At 41.4% G+C, this 17813-nt stretch overlaps 2 protein-coding genes across 3 annotated transcripts in view; one reads left to right on the forward strand and one right to left on the reverse strand.

Moving 5' to 3' along the window:
- rpap2 (RNA polymerase II associated protein 2) overlaps window positions 1-17813 on the forward strand; it is a 109026-nt gene that overhangs the window by 24559 nt on the left and 66654 nt on the right. For both annotated transcript variants that reach the window (XR_009514691.1, XM_059983890.1), the window contains exons 7-9: window positions 645-1602; window positions 3475-3569; window positions 7938-8018. Coding sequence is in view for 1 of the 2 variants with exons in the window: in XM_059983890.1 (XP_059839873.1) it covers window positions 645-1602; window positions 3475-3569; window positions 7938-8018 (1134 nt within the window). In the remaining variant the exon portion in view is untranslated. The remainder of the gene's footprint in view (window positions 1-644; window positions 1603-3474; window positions 3570-7937; window positions 8019-17813) is intronic.
- Window positions 13129-14965, reverse strand: LOC132401743 (uncharacterized). Its single transcript, XM_059983894.1, has 2 exons — window positions 13456-14965; window positions 13129-13177 (listed from the first exon to the last, which is right to left on the reverse strand). Exon 1 carries the CDS (start codon window positions 14893-14895, stop codon window positions 13780-13782), a length of 1116 nt encoding a protein of 371 aa, XP_059839877.1. The 5' UTR covers window positions 14896-14965; the 3' UTR covers window positions 13129-13177; window positions 13456-13779.

Genomic DNA, 17813 nt, shown 5'->3' on the forward strand with positions numbered 1-17813 from the left:
TAAAATTCACTTCTTTTAATGTCAATGGGCTATTAAATCCAATCAAATGTAAGAGAATTTTATCCAATTTGGAACAATTTGATTCATACTGGGAAAAATGATTTAACTACATAATGCCTCATAGGCCTGATTTTATTCTCACAAATCAATGAATCTGTTGTGGAAAAAAAAAGATCACTCCCTACTTGTACATAGTTCTTTCCTTTTGCTTGTTTTTTCTTTCCACTCTTTTCTATGTGTGTACCTCAGATAAATACTTTGTGGAGATTTGTGATATATATGATTATATGATATATATGTACAATGTCTGAAATACATCTTATGGAAATGTTTGTTTGATGATGAACTTCAATAAAAAAATAAATTACAGAAAAAAAAGAACAAACCTGGACAATGAAGGTTGAATATGTGTAAGGCAGGGGTCCCCAGCCAGGGTCCACAGACCCCTTGCTTTATGGTATTGATCCACGGCATAAAAAAGGTTGGAAATCCTGGCTCAAAGTGCCATTGTAAGGTATCATTCTGAGATGTTCCTGCTTCTGAATCGCAGAAATTAAATTTATAATTTTATGATACCTGGCTACTAAATTGTACCTTGAAAATTTGAAATCTATTTATTTTTATTATATATTCTTATTTTGCAGAGGGAGTGCTGGGGAAGAAGTGAAGTTTCAAAATTTAAATATCCGAATTTCAGATATTGATAACCCTCCCTTTATGGATGATCAACATGTCTCTAGCTCCTCTTCAAGTGAAAGTGATAGCAGTGACTCTGATCAAGAATTTGTTTCAACTATCCTCATGGGAGAAAAGTTAAAATCTACAGGGCACAAACAGTTCAAAAGAAAGCAGCAAGGCACGAGTACAAACTCAGTACCAGCACCAAAATTTACAGAGCTGGATCAGGAGGTAGAAAATATTGCAGAGCAGCTGAAGGAATATCACTTTGAGACGTACAGTTCCAGATCATCACAGGATGTTGGAATCGACCAGTTGACTTTTACACAAAAGGAAGAAGCTCCTCGGGCAGCAGGCCAAGATGTCCCTCAAACAGCTCCCTTAAGTGGATTAAAGGATAAAGACAAACTTGCAACAAGTAACTTTACAACACAAGGTTTAAGCAAGAAGGGTGCTGCATCACTGAGAAACCTAATATCAAAATCAAAACAATGTAACCTTGTTAGTTCGCGTAGATCTGCTTCAGGTGCTGAAGCTAACGTACTAGAATTACTAAGACAAACATTAAGTGAATGGAATACGGAAGAAACATTAAGATTTCTTTATGGTTCAAACTTAAAACATGGAAGAACACAGTGCAGTTTGCCATGTCAATCATCTGATGCTACCGCACAAGAACAACTTGATGAAGATGACTTGGATAGCCTGGAAGTAGTTGAAATCATGGATCCTAATGAAAATATTAGCACGAGTGTCCAGGTGAAAGGGGTGGAGACCACTGTTAGACCATTACCAAATTTTGAACAACTGAAGCAGGAATCCGAATTTCTTCACCTGAAAGTCAGAGAGTTTTATAAAGGGCAGTATGTTTTGCCTGACAATACTGAAGACAAAAGTGAAGAACATTATCAATCCACATCTGCTGTAAGTTGTACATCATTGACACTAATACTTTTCCAGGGGAAATCATAGAAAGAATCTAATATCATTCTCAGTACTAGTAAATGACCCACACTCAGAGATTTGTCAGATTCCACTACACAGTAGTTTGTTGAGGATTTTATGTTTTAAATTTGTGACTTCCCCCATAGGTTCCTTTCTCTGGTACTGTATTTGAGTGACAAGGCATTGAATCTATTAACTGCTTGCTCAGTGATTCTGGTAGGAGAAAGAGAGTGGTAATGGATGAAAGTTTCTCAGACTAAAGGCCAATGACCTGTGGGTTGCTGTGGAGATTAGTGCTGGGATTTCCATTATTTGTTGTATATGTTAGTGATTTAGCTTAGAATATAGGTAGCACGATTAGTAAGTTTGCTGATGACACCATAATTTGTGAACAGTGAAGGAAGTTTTCTAGGGTTGCAATATGAGATTCATCGATTGTAAAATGAGCAAAGAAATAAGAGAGGGAATTTAGCTCAGAGCAGAGTGAAGAGATGCATTTTGGGAAGTTAAGCCAAGGTTGGACATACACAGTGAGTGCTGTTGAATTAGGGAGTGCTAGGAGTTACAAGTAATGGTTCCCTGAGGGTGGCAACAGGGTAGCAAAGAAGGCATAACACATATCCTACCTGCACTAGCTTAAGGCTTTTAGTGTAAGAATTGGAATATCATATTACTGTCATACAGAATGTAGTTGAGGCTGCACTTGGAGTTCTGATCACCATGTTACAGGAAGGATGTGATTAAGCCAGAAAGTGTGCAAAAAAGATTTACAAGGGTGTTGTCTGGATTGGTTGGTTGAATCATTAGGAGAGATTAGATAGATCAGTTTTCTCTGGAGCAAAGGAGGCTGAGAGGTAGCATGGTCGGTGTATTTAAAATGAGGTAAAGCACGGAGTAGATTACCAGAGTGTATTTGCCATGGTATCCGTGTCTAAAACTAGTGGTGAAAGCACCTAAGTTACAGAGAAAGGTTGAACAAGTTAGGTCTTTATTCTTTGGAACATAGAAAGTTGAGGGGGGACTTGATAGAGGTATTTAAAATTATGAGGGGGATAGATAGACTTGACATGGATAGGCTTTTTCCATTGAGAGTAGGGGAGATTCAAACAAGAGGACATGAGTTGAGAGTTGGGGGGCAAAAGTTTAGGGGTAACACGAGGGGGAACTTCTTTACTCAGAGAGTGATAAGTGTGTGGAACGAGCTTCCAGTAGAAGTGGTAGAGGCAGGTTCAATATTGTCATTTAAAGTAAAATTGGATAGGTATATGGACAGGAAAGGAATGGAGGGTTATGAGCTGAGTGCAGGTCGGTGGGACTAGGTGAGAGTAAGTGTTCGGCACAGACTAGAAGGGCCGAGATGGCCTGTTTCCATGCTGTATTTGTTATATGGTTATATATGGTTAGCACGTGCTGTTTAACTAGTTGTCTCAGCGGAAAAGGTGAAATGCTCCCATGGCAAAAAGCTAGAATGGCTGTTAGCTCATTATGTTGTATTATAAAGCTACTATATCAATACCTAAAAATTATTTAAAAAACCATCTTTTCTCGTGAAAAGGATATTCAAACAAGACTTTTTTTTAAATCCAGTAATGCACACATTAAATGTTAATTAATTTCACTGTAGTTTTAAATTGAAATTCCAAGCCTGTTTTTTGTATGGGATCATTCTCCTGTTTATGGAAAGTTTTATTCTACTTCCTATGCGATCAGTTTATTGATTAATTTTAGACATTTATTTGTTACTAGACTTCACAAGAAACAAGAGTTTATTAATCCATTATATTCCTCAGTTTGTAGATTGAACAATTCTGAACTTAAATGATACCAAGTTGCATTTTGTTTGGAATTTAGGAAAGTAGAGAGGAAGATCCAGTTCTTCCATTGGTGGATTCTGAAGCACGGAACCAGATCCGCAAACGCATTGTTCTAGATGCACTTAAAAAAGTGTAAGTGTTATGTTAGCGTATGTTCATTAGTATCTACCTAGAATCTGCATTTTTTCACATTTCTGTAACATTTCTAACTAGACATAAAAATTATATATTTCTTCACAATTGATGATCAGATCCTGTTATCTTTGTTATTTGTTAGGGCAAAAGAAACTATTTTTATGCTATGTTTTTTTTGTATTTACGGTATGTGGATGTCAAGTGCAATGCCAAGGTTGATTACTGTCCCTATTTGCCATCCAAGACTAGCAGCTGGGAGCTCCAGAAGCCCATGGCAGATGGGGTGTAGGTGCTCAGCCTAGTTTGTGCTTGACAAATAGTCACACATGCCGAGGTACAGTGATTCTTCAGATGCTGGAAATCCAAAGCAATGGGTCTTATCCTGAAATGTCAACTGTTCATTCCACTCCATAGATGCTACCTGGCCTGCTGAATTCCTTCATCAATGTGTGCATCTTACAGTGAAAAAATTTGACTTTCATACCAACCACAATGATCAATTGATTACAATGGTGCATTAAGGTAGCATGAGGTGAAACAATAACAAGTGCAGAATAAAGAGCTACTGTACAGAGAAGATGCGGTGCAGGTCGACAGTAAGGTGCCAAATCACAGTGAGGTGGATTGTGAAGTGAAGACTCCATCTTATCATACTAGGGAAACATTCAATACTCTTGTAAAAGTGGGATAAAAACTACCCTTGAACCTGTGGTACATGCTTTCAGGCTTTTGTATCTCCTGCCCAGTGGGATGGGGGAGAAGAGAGAAATGTCCGGGGTGGGTGGAGCTTTACATAGGCAGCAAGAAGTGTAGACAGGATCCGTGAAGAGAACATTTGTTTCCATGATGTGCTGAGCTGTGTCCACAATTCTGCAGTTTCTTGTGGTAAGGGTGGAGCAGTTGTCATACCAAGCTATGAAGCAACTGGCTAAGATGCTTCCTATGACTCTTTGATAAAAATTAGTGAGGGTCAAAGGCGAAATAACAAATTTCTTTAGCCTCTTGAGAAAGTAGAAGCACTGATGAGCTTTTTTGGCTGTGGCTTCAACATGGTTAGACCAGGACAGGGTATTGGTAATGTTTACTCCTAGGAACTTGAAACTCTCAACACTGTCAACCTGATTTCATGTAAATCACCAGTGTGTGCACCACCCCCTTCTTGACAAGCTCTTTTTTTTTGACATTGAGGGAAAGATTGTTGATATGACACCATGTCACTTAGGCTCTCTATCTCCTTCCTGTACTTCAGCTTATCATTATATGAGAAATGGCCCACTTTTGTTTATGTAGTTAGAGCACGCTGTTCTGAGTGCACAGGGAGTAGAGTTGGGCTGAGGACGCAGCCTTATAGGGTGTTGAGAATAATCATGGTGGAGGTATTGCTGCATATCCTTACTGAATGTGGTCTGTTGCTTATTATTCTGTTTCTGCCTCCTTCATTTCCGTACCACTTTCAGCTAGGAGACAGCAGTTAATAAAGTTGTAGCTTATATATTTGTTTTGGCCTGACGAAGGGTCTCGGCCCGAAACGTTGACAGTACTTCTCCTTATAGATGCTGCCTGGCCAGCTGTGTTCCACCAGCATTTTGTGTGTGTTGTTTGAATTTCCAGCATCTGCAGATTTCCTCATGTTTGCTCTTTATTTTGTTGTCTTCTTAGAAATTGCTCTCATTCTTATGTACTAAAAAAAATGTAGTTCCAAGTGTTTCTATAAGTTCAGCCCCCCTTATCTGAAATTCCAAATTCCAAAAACCTCCAAAATCCTAAATTTTCTGAGTGCTGACATGATGTCAGAAATGGAAAATTCCACAAGGAGCTAGGAGGGTTCCCAGGTGATGTGCAGGTCTCTACACACCACAGACAGTTATGAAAAGTGACTTCACATATGTACTAAAGAGCAGATAATGAAAAATAGAAAAAAACTTCATAAAGCCAAAAATGAAGATCTCAATCGTGTAGTGTATTGAAAGAGTGGATTTATCAACGTCGGAGTAAACATGCGCCACTTAATTGTATGCTGATTATGAAACAGGCAAAGAGCTATCACGACAAACTGAACGTAATTTTGAATGTTCTGCAGGCTGATAGCAGACATTTAAGAAAAAGCATAGAATTAAATTTTTAAAGAATTGTGCTGATATCTCTTCTGCTGATCACAAAGCAGCAGAGAAATTCATTGATGAGTTTGCCAAGATCGTCGCTGATGAAAATCTAACATGCTGAATGACTACATCAGTACATATGTGTGATGAACAAGTATAAGACAAAAACTGCTTACCAGTAGCACTTAAATTCAGAGTCAGGATGAAAGTGATGCCAAACAACCTCTGACTGTCCACCTGGTCAGCTTACCTTTCTGGTGGTTCAATTTACACATTATTGTTTCATGCACAAAATTATTTAAAATATAATTTTAAACTATCCCCCCTCCCATCATAGTTGCTGTGGTACGGGCAGCTGTTTGAAATTGTTGGCAGATATGAAGCCAATCGCAGTGCTGGAACCCAGTAATAAATGTAGTTGGGGGTGGTCATTCAACTGACAGTCTGTGGAGGACACAGCTACATCGTGTCAGACTGTGCTTCAACTGCAGACTGTTCGCTTTGTGAGCTTCACACCAATTTCATGTTTGGACTTGGGTCCCATCCCCAATGTATCTCATTATATAAATGCAAACATTCCAAATACAAAAAAAATCCAAAATCCGAAGCACTTCTAGCCCTAAGCATTTCAGTTAAGGGTTGCTTAACCTGTGCTGGATTTTTAACTAGTGGATAAAGAATCTGTATTCTCAGCACAAATTACTTTCAGCATAATTGTTTTATTTGAAAGATAATGAATTTTAAATTTAGAAAACTGGATGTCTCCCTAAGTAAATTAATAATCTTTAGGAAACTTTACTAATTGCATTGCTTTGTGGGTCTATGAAGATGCTCTTTTTTTAAAAAAAATGGTTCATTGAGGGCAAGAATGTTTTAAGTTTTTGATGGAATGTTTTGATTCTGATTTAATCTTACTACAGTGACACTATGTAATTATTAAAGGTTAGTTTTTACTCACTATAGCAAAGAAGAAGGCATTTCAGCCCACTGAATCCATGCTAACTCCCTCAGAGCTATGAGGTTTCTCTATTATGTGTTCGTCAACTCCCCCTTTGATACTTCTGCCACCTAACTACGCAGAAGGGTCATTCACAATAGCCACCTCCAGCACAGCCACATATTGGCTATAGTAGAGGTGGCTATTGTAAAGTACCCCATGGTGTAGCTAGGTAGTGGCTGTAATATTTATCACTGAGGACTTCCCTGAGGATTGTCACCTTGTTGTGGTGAAGAAGCTTATGAGTTCCTGAGACCCCAAGAGCAATACTGGCTCGAATTTAGCCATTTGGTGCTTAGAGCCTGGTAGGGTTACCCATGGCGGTAAGATCACGGGAGCGGTTCCAGTCAAAGAGGGATCTAACTAAGAGCTCAATGACAGAGCTGGTGGAAGATAAAGGCGCATCACATCATCTTGTATTTTATGCCACTGGACCCTGACCCTGATCTGTCAAGGACCATGCATCAGCCCCCCCCCCCCCCATGTTAAACAAAAATGATACACAAGCGTTCTCCATTAAGGGAATGCTTCCTAACATCCCAGGGACACCCCTTAGGAGAACATCATACTCTGCTCGAGGCATTGTAACTACAGCTACCACTTCTTATGAAATGCGCTGCACTTGCTCACCCAGACTACTCTGACAGTATGTCGCAAACACAGGACAAGGACAGCACGTGTATCACCAGCATTTTCCCTTCCAAGTCTCACATCATCCTAACCTGAAAACAGAGCTGTTCATCATTACTGCGTGCAAATTCTGGTACTCCCTACCCCAAACCCCAGGAGATTGTAGTGATTAAAGAATTGTCATTGTCATCTTCTCAAGAGCAATTTAGAATGGGTAGTAAATGCAGGCTTTGACAAAGTCCTGAAAATTAATTTTAAGTAAGGCTCATATTTGGCGACTTTAAAATTGGGCTTTTCTATTAGTGGAAAGTTGATAGTGATTAAAATGTTTGTTCTTTGGGATTAAGCCCATTTTCTTCTGAATAACTCCAAATAATTCTCTAATAATATCACCAATATTTTCAGAAGTGAATTTAATATGCCAAAATTGCCAAAATCAAACTCTTTCAAATGTAGAAACTTTGTCCACCTTAAAATTGGATATTTTTTAAAATCACACTGCTTGTGAGAGAGTATTAATATTCTTTTGACTGTTGTGATATTTTGCATGGGTGCAGTTGTAAGTTTCAAGGTTCTCTTGAAATCTTCATAGAGAATTTGATAGCAATTATAAAAGGTTATATTCTTTATTCCTAGCTTACCCAAGTTATTGGCACCTTTTCCACTTTCGATGTCTGATATATTTTCCGAACTAAATAGCCTGGTAAAAACCTTCAGGTAAGTGATTTGACTCTGAAATTGTACATGAGAATGCAAATGCTGATAGATAATGTGCATCTGTGTTTAACAGCTGAGGCAGATAGCCATTAATGGATCTTCCTGGATTACGTTGAGAGAACTTAGGCCTAACTTTCCTCAGCCAAATCTTCTACTGATTCATCATGGACAGCAAAAGTAAACAGTCAGCAATATTTTTTCCACTGTAACTTCTTTCCTTTGCTATCTCTATTCTTTCCAACAAAAGGAAAAGTAGCAGTTTCATGAGTTTTTGCTTAGTAAAACCAAGACCAAATTGATGACCTGATGAAAATGGCCTATCCTTGCAGTCCATTCAATCCAACTCCAAAACCACTATCTCAAGTAAAACTAAACAGTTGTAACTCCATTTAACCGTGAGCTGAGACTTTGGCTTCCACTGCTCATCTCTGTGTTGATTCATTATATCAGAATTTAAATTTCATGTGTTCCAATTTTCAGTGCTATTTCTATTCTCCCAAGAAAATATGGGTGTTATAAAGAAAGTGGTAATCAGGTACCCTGGAAAATAAAAACTGAAGTAGGTACAGTGTCATGAATTTTAAGAATAATATTATTAGATAAATCTCTTAGATTTTTTGAGGGTATTAGTAACCAAGGAGGGATATAGGTGAACCAGTTGATGTGATGTATTTTGCCTTTCTCAAGGCTTTTGATAAGGTGTCACAGGGAGATCACTAATAGAATGTAGGGCATTGAAGTTAATGTGCCATTATGGACAGAAACAGACCTAAATTAGACTGATGATTTTTGGTTTGAGGCTGTACAGTGTAAACTAATAATTTGAATAAATGGATCAAGGTTTGCTGATGATGCAATGCAGGTAAAAATATGGTTTATGAGGAGGATGCATAGTGGTCTTGGTGAGAGAGGCAAGTTAAGCAATAGACATTGACGAGGAGGTGGAATATAATGTGGAAAAATATAAAGTAGAATATTGATAAATATTGAAAGAAATTAATGTTCAAAGAACTCTGAGTGTGTCTGTAGATCATTCACTGAAGGGTAACACTGAGGTTCAGCAGACATTTAGGGAGACCAACAGTACTGTATGCCAGCCCTTATTATCAGAAGAGAACAGAGAGAGATGGTCTAATTAAATGATGCCTTTGTGAGATTGCATCTGGACTATTGCCATGGAGTAATATAGCATAGTTACCTAGGATCAAGCATCCATTTACGTGAATCTCAATTTTTTTTTTTAAAATTCTGCTTGCATTCCCCCCTCCATAAAGTCCTTGATGAGTATTTACGTAGTATATCACTCTGTTCTTTATATAAAGGGTAAAAGAGAGCCGAGGGTAGGACCAATACAAAATGACGCTGGAGATATTGTAATGAGAGATGCAGAGATGGCAGAGGAACTGAATGAATATTTTGCATCAGTCTTCACAGTGGAAGACATCTGCAGTGTACCGGACATTCAAGAGTGTCAGGGAAGTGAAGATTATGAAGTAAAAATCTCCTGGACCCGATGGAATGCACCCTCAAGTTCTGAAGGAAGTAACTGGAGAGATTGCGGAGGCATTAACGATAATCTTTCAAGAATCAATAGATTCTGGCATTGTACTGGATGACTGGAAAATTGTAAATGTTACTCTAATATTTAAGAAGGGTGGGAGGCAGCTGAAAGGAAACTTTCTGTTAGCCTGACATCAGTGGTTAGGAAGTTGTTGGAATCGATTGTTAGGGATGAGATTACAGAGTACCTGGAGACACATGGTAAGATAGGCCAAAGCCAGTATAGTTTCCTGAAAGGAAAATCCTACCCGACAAACCTACCATAATTCTTTGAGGAAATTACAAGCAGGGTATACAAAGGAGATGCAGTAGAGGTGGTGTACTTGGATTTTCAGAAGGCCTTTGACAAGGTGCTGCACGTGAGGCTGCTTAGCAAGATAAGAGCCCTTGGAATTACAGGGAAGTTACTAGCGTGGGTGGAGCATTGGCTGATCGGCAGAAAGCAGAGAGTGAGAATAAGGAGATCCTGTTCTGGCTGGCTGCCAGTTACCAGTGGAATTCCACAGGGGTCAAGGTTGGGACCACTGCTTCTTACGATGTATGTCAATGATTTAGACTACAATATTAATGGATTTGTGGCTAAATTTGCTGATGATACAAAGATAAGTGGAGGAGCGGGTAGTGTTGAGGAAACAGAGAGCCTGCAGAGAGACTGAGATAGTTTAGAGAAATGGACAAAGAAGTGGGAAATGAAATACAATGTTGGAAAGTGTATGGAAGGGTTCCCCAATTAGTTTTCCACAAGGGCCAAATTATCAAGCCAAGGTCCAAAGCATCCAGGGTTTTTTTTTCATTGCGCCAGTAAGTAGTTTTATGGCCGGATGTTGTTGTTGCTGCTATTACCGTTATTATTATTATTAGTAGTGGTAGTTATAGTAATTGAAGACTGGGATTCTCAAAGCCTGTGTTGTGGGTCACACAAGAAAAAAATGCACTCTTGAAACAAAATCAGTCCAAAACCAACCATTTAATTATGACTCCAGCTATCACAACTGTCAGCTGTCACAATGAGAACTCATCTGGGACTTAAAATACACACACACACACACACACACACACACACACACACACACACACACACACACACACACACACACTCTCTCTCTCTCTCTCTCTCTCTCTCTCTCTCTCTCTCTCTCTCTCTCTCTCTCTCTCTCTCTCTCTCTCTCTCTCTCTCTCTCTCTCTCTCTCTCTCTCTCTCTCTCTCTCTCTCTCTCACACACACACACACACACACACACACACACACACACACACACACACACACACACACACACACACACACACACACACACACACACACACACACACACACTCTTACGTACCCGTGGGTATCTTGTACTTGTCACGTGACAGTGGTGTTGAAGATATGCTGGACTTAAGGCAGTGGTCTTGTGATGATGGAGTGATGTCATTTTCCCACCAGTTGAGGTCATGTGACAGTTTTTTTTTAACAGGGTATATAAGGAGGACCCCTCCCTGTGAGGAGGAGCAGTTCGTGGCTGGATTTGCCATTTTGACTCCATGCCACTGCGTGGTCCAATATTATGATGCAGTTTGAGGTGGAGTTTTATTTAATGCCTAAAGTTTAAAAGGTCATTGCAGGGAGTTTCTTTATAATACTGCCAGTTAAAAATCAGTGGAGAGTGAAGATCAGAGTTCGGGAGTTAAAAGATCGAGGAAAGTTGATTTTGACGGTGAAACAGGTTCGACCTTGTTTGATCCTCATTCGGAAGAGATTCGTTGGTTGTGCCCATGTTAACCCCTGCAAATAATAGCAGAAAGGGTTGGGTACAGTTTTGTAAAGGAAAGGTCAGTGCCTTTAAGCCATTTCATTTTCATCTTCGTAAATTCTCCGGGAAAAGTATAGTTCGACTGAGAACTGCAGCAACAAGACGTTAAAGAGAACTTAAATCATCTAAAAAGTTTCTCCTTTAATGGACTGTAAGCATTTTGAACTTTTGCAGTACTACTTTGAAGAACTGTTTTTGCAACATTGCTTTAAGAACTGTTTTCGCTTTATTCCTTTAAGAACTATTTAAGTTGCTGCACAGCAGCTGATTTCCGGTTGTGTTAGTTATTTATTTTTGGGGGTTTGTTTTTCAGTGTTTAATAAATGTTTTATTTGTTATAAAAAAAACCCTGCCTCACTTATATATTTATCGTTGCTGAAGCCGTAACAGTGCGTGCACGCACACACGTATGTACGTACGTATACACACACACGTACGTACGTACATACACACACACACACACTAAACATGGTAGTCTTCACCACTTCTCTTCCACACACAGAGTTTTAGTAGTACTGCCTTTTCCACTGTTTCTGTTCTCTCATTTAATCTATTTGCTCTTTTTAATTAAGCTATGTAGCATTTGAAGTATGAAGTGTAGCTATAAATGAAATTTTCGGTATTATTGTTGTAATATTATTATACCACAATAAGATTGATAAATGGACAAAAATAAATTGATTCATTCACCAATCAGTGACAGAAGTGACAGCGACGGGATGAGGCAATCCTTCTGATGTCGGGCCTATATTCTTTTGTGGCAATCCTGAGGTACTGGCCAAGATGTGCATTGAAGAGTCTGTTTCTGTCCTGGTTCTTGATAGAGTTCATTGAAGAAAACGATGACTCACACATGTACCTGGAGAGGAACAGTGTGAGTAGGAGCATTGCAGTAGCTCTGGTGTTTTTGAATTGAGCTTGGGGAACCACGTTGATCCAAAAAGCACTCACCCCAACGTCCTTGTGTTGTGCTTTGAGCAAATCAGATGTTCCCATTTCCAAGACCTCCATCTGAAGAGTTGCCTCATCTGTGGAAGGCACCAGCCTTTTGGCCTCTGCAGACCACTGACCATCAGCCGAAATAGAGAACGGCTGTCTCAGGAAGAGGAGGATGTCAACTGAGAGTTTAGGGGAACTTTTAAATTGTTCCCTGAGGTTTTCTGCCAGGCTCGACACAAAATCCTTCATCACTGGATCCTCCCGCATTTCGTTCTTCTCGCAATCTTCCCACAGACGTGGAGAGTGCAACTTTCTTCCGTGAATGTTGTGTGCTCTATGGGGGCATAGGTCAAGTGTACAATGTGGGATAAGTTTAAAATAAATTAGAGCAGTGCGCGCTTTATTTACATCTTATGACAGGTGCATTCATGTAAGTGCCAATGGGTCGGCGCAGTCCAGACATTTAGTTTTCGCGGTCCGGACCTGGCCCACGGTCCGCCTATTGAGGTTGTTTGGTGTATGGCCATGCACTTTGGTGGAAGAAATAACTGGGTAGACTATTATTTAGATAGGGAGAGAATTCAAAATGCAGAGATGCAAAGGGACATAGGAATCCTTGTGCAGGATACCATAAAGGTTAACCTCCGGGTTGAGTTGGTGGTGAAGAAGGCAAATGCAATGTTGGCATTCATTTCTAGAAATATAGAATATAAGAGCAGGGATGTGATGTTGAGGCTCTGTCACGTTCTCCTTCGGGTGTAACGAAACGCCGAATTTAACGTCCGGATAAACCACAGCCAATGCAAACCAGATCGCAGTAAGATTAACCATTTACTGTTCACTCTTCACATTAACATATGGTGAAAACTGTTGATAAAACAATACAAGATTGATACAGTATTTGTTCCTTCCTTAATATCACATTTCAAGTGTAAATACTTGCAAAGGTGACTATAACTACATTACACTAAGGTGCAGTATACAGGGAGAGTTTACCTGCTCCATTGACTACTTTAAATACACTTCCATGCAAACTATCCGCGACTCTTTAACTAACGAAAGCATAAACATTATCTACCGACGTTACCTCTAACAGGATCACTATTAACATCTTAGTTCAATATATCGATTATCTATTAACTTACAGCGTTGCTCTCACTGTGATTTCTCATGCCTGCAAAACTGCTTGTGCTCAGGTGAGCCTCGTGGAAAGCCCCCACCCTCGCGCTAATTTCAAACCGGTGTTTTCCCACAAGACGCGGCGAAACCGGATGTGACGTCATCGCATGCCGATATATTTTACATGCAATGAATATACTTTAAACACTTCTAATTCTAACTAGAAAATACTATTGAATGAATTACTAAGCGAAAATATTATAAACTAAATAACTGTCGTAAAGACAGCACACTCCCCGCTTGACCTTCGTAAGGTCACAATGAGCAGAGTACAAAACTTAGTCTCTTAATCAGTCATTGGGTAGAAGTAGAATAACTTCTGTAACTGGCCCTTGGTAAATTTTCACATCGCCTTGGTCGGTAGTCTTCAATTCGATCTTCCTGACATGTCCATCCTCGATAGGGAATGTAGCAGTGATTCTGGCCGTTGGCCAGCTGTTGCGAGCGACTTGCTTGTCCCTGAGCAGGACTAAGTCTTCAACTTGAAGATTCCTGCGGGGTTCTGTCCACTTTTGTCTCTGTTGCAACAAAGGTAGATATTTCTGTCTCCAGCGGGACCAGAACTGATTTGCCAGAGCCTGGACTTGTCTCCATTGCTTTGTGTACAAATCCTTGTCTGAAAAGTCTCCTGGTGGCGGAGGTGCTCCTGCCTTCTGCGTAAGGAGCGTTGATGGCGAAAGTATAAAGGGGTTTTCTGGGTCAGAAGACACAGGTAGGAATGATTGTGCGTTTATAATGGCTGTGACCTCTGCCATTAGGGTGCACAGTACCTCGTGGGCCAATCGGGTGTGTTGCTGCATCTCAGGTTTCCTTTTCCGGGTTTTCCGTAAGGACGTGAACCGTTTGACTGCCTGCTCTTTGTTATCTGGTGAGCGCTGGCATGGTTCTCTGATAGGCAATGGGGCAACCCCATTATTTGCTTCATCTCTGAAGACCTTGGTGTCTTTGGTTTTTAAAGAAATGGTATCTTGAGCTGATTGTGCAAGTTTGTTGTCATACTTCGTTAGAGCGAAGACTGACTGGCCCAGCGACTCGTCGCTTGCCTCGCGCTTGTTAACGCCTTGTTGTGCTTCCTTGATGCACGGGACACTCGGGCAGGGTTGAAAGATTGAATGGCGGCCACTCTCTAGCACATTGGTCTTGAGTGTGTTAACCATCGGTTCGTGTACGTCACCGAGACACACCTCTCCTATCACCACCCAGCCCAGATCCAGACGTTGCGCGAAGGGGGCGTTGAGTGGTCCATTGATCTGATGCCTAACCTTGTGTACCTGGATAACATCTCTTCCTAATAGCAGGAGTATTTCCGCTTTCGGATCCAGTTCTGGGATGTGTTTGGCGATGTGGTGGAGATGCGGCTGGTGTAGCACCGCACTTGGTGTCGGGATCCCAGCGCGGTTATTCATGATTTCATTGCACTCTAAGAGCGGAGGGAGACAGATGACGACTTTACCATCCAGGGACTCGATCTGGATGCCTTCTGCCTTCCTTCCTTGGGTTTTCATGTTGCCTGAGCAAGTTTTGAGGTAGTATGGGAACCGTTCACTCTCAATGTTGAACAATTTAAAGAACTCTGGACTGACTAGTGAACGATTGCTCTGATCGTCCAGAATCACATAGGCTTTGATGGCCTTGTCTTTGGCTCCTTTAGGGTACACCTTAGTGAGGCAGATCTTGGAACAAGAACGACTTGACTGAGCTTGACCGCAAACTTCTGTACAGTTCGTGCTGACAGCTATTGACCTAGAGTGAGCCTCTCCCTCCCCGCCGTCCTGTTGTGGGGGTGAAGGAGCGCTCTCGGTTTGTGGTGACAGGTCGGGATGCATGGCCTCGACGTGATCTGGGCTGCCACATTCCGGACACTTCACGGCGATCGTACACTCTCTGGCGAGGTGAGAGGTTGAGGAACAGCATCTAAAACATATTCTTTTCTCCTTGAGAAGAGCCGTCCTCTCTTCAAGGGGTTTTTCCCTAAACATTCTGCATGCTTTCAGGGGGTGAGGTTTGTTATGCAATGGACAATACTTGCCAGGGTCGTTGTTAGTCGTAAGGGCTTCGGTCTTGAGCACTGACACGGGTTTATCAATGTTGAAAACATTCGAAACGGATCTGCCTGGCTTGGTGTAAATCGAACTGCTTCCTGGACCTACAAGGCTAGGGTCGTTTCGCCTCTTCGCCTCCTTGCACACAAACCTAGTGAGGAGCTCAAAGGGAGGAAATCGACCATCATGGTCTTCCTTGTACTCTGAGGCAACAGTCAGCCACTTGTCCTGCAGCCCAAATGGAAGTTTGTCCACAATTGGTCTGATCCCGGATGGAGTATCTAGGAATACTAGACCAGCTGAATAGCCATCTTCTTTGGCGCCTTGGATCTCCATGAGTAAATCTCCGAATTCTCTTAACTTAAAGTGATCTTTGGCTGACACCTTAGGAAAGTTTTCCAGACGTCGATATAGCGCCCCTTCAATAATGTCGGGGGACCCATATCTCTCCCAAAGTCTCTCCCACGCTTCGCTTAAGGCTAGCTCAGGTTTGTTGATGTACACTGAACGCATGCGTCTCACCTGGTCGCGTGATTCTTTCCCCAGCCATTTCGCCATAAGATCCAACCTTTGGGTTGCACTGAGCTGGACCCCGTCAATCACGTTGGTGAATGTGGAGAGCCAAGCACGGTAATTTTCGGGTTTATCGTCAAACTGGTACAGTCCCGAAGTGACGAGATCCCGTCGTGCTAAATACTGCAGCGTGGGATCGGCTGCAAGCGGCATGCGGGCTGGGGAAGTACGTTGGCGCCCATATGACTGAGAACGCACGTTTCTCATGGAATTTGCCATCCTGGATTCAACCTCCGCGTCTCTTCGCATCGAACTTTGTAACTTTGGTGTCAAAGTATATCGGTTGTCAGCTCTTTCATTCTTGACTTCATCGCGGGGCCGCGAGGGTAAATTCTCTTCCTCGTAGCTGGGGAAGTTATCGAATAGGTATGGAGAGGGGAGACGAGCCTGCCTGTCTGCTTGATATTGTACATAGTCGCTCGTGCGTTCCAGTCTGGTCCTTTCCAAAGCAGAACTTGTTTCGGTCAGATCACGCGACCCTTCAGCTTCTTCTATGTACTCTGCTTCCACCCTGGCAGCTTCTCCTTCTCCTTCTAGCTGCAGCACATGCAACTCTGTCGATATTTTTGTCATTTCCAACTGGGTTTCGGCTTCTCTGGCGGCCCTTTCTTTCTGGATTTCGGCTTCTCTGGCAGCCTCTCCTTTTTGTCTGGCGGCCCTTTCTTTCTGGATTTCGGCTTCTCTGGCAGCCTCTTCTTTCTGGATTTCGGCTTCTCTGGTGGCCAGTTTCATTTTCAAAACTGCTTCTTGTTTGGCGTAATGCAGTCGCACCTTGGCGGCTTCTGCCTTGGCTCTTGCCTGTGCGGACTTACTTGATGTCGTTCTACTGCCCTTGTCGCTGGGCGCCATCGACTTGATCCCGGATCGAGCTGACATTGCAGCACTTGGAACACCTGATAACGCCCGGGTGGGCTTACTTGATGTCGGTTTACTGCCCTTGTCGCTGGGCGGCGTCGACTTGATGCTGGATTGAGCTGACATTGCAGCACTTGAAACACCTGATAATGCCGCTTTTTCACTGTCACATTCTCCTTCGGGTGTAACGAAACGCCGAATTTAACGTCCGGATAAACCACAGCCAATGCAAACCAGATCGCAGTAAGATTAACCATTTACTGTTCACTCTTCACATTAACATATGGTGAAAACTGTTGATAAAACAATACAAGATTGATACAGTATTTGTTCCTTCCTTAATATCACATTTCAAGTGTAAATACTTGCAAAGGTGACTATAACTACATTACACTAAGGTGCAGTATACAGGGAGAGTTTACCTGCTCCATTGACTACTTTAAATACACTTCCATGCAAACTATCCGCGACTCTTTAACTAACGAAAGCATAAACATTATCTACCGACGTTACCTCTAACAGGATCACTATTAACATCTTAGTTCAATATATCGATTATCTATTAACTTACAGCGTTGCTCTCACTGTGATTTCTCATGCCTGCAAAACTGCTTGTGCTCAGGTGAGCCTCGTGGAAAGCCCCCACCCTCGCGCTAATTTCAAACCGGTGTTTTCCCACAAGACGCGGCGAAACCGGATGTGACGTCATCGCATGCCGATATATTTTACATGCAATGAATATACTTTAAACACTTCTAATTCTAACTAGAAAATACTATTGAATGAATTACTAAGCGAAAATATTATAAACTAAATAACTGTCGTAAAGACAGCACAGGCTCTATAAGGCACTT

Source organism: Hypanus sabinus, chromosome 11, assembly GCF_030144855.1.
Source record: "Hypanus sabinus isolate sHypSab1 chromosome 11, sHypSab1.hap1, whole genome shotgun sequence".
NCBI classification, from domain to species: Eukaryota; Metazoa; Chordata; class Chondrichthyes; order Myliobatiformes; family Dasyatidae; genus Hypanus; species Hypanus sabinus.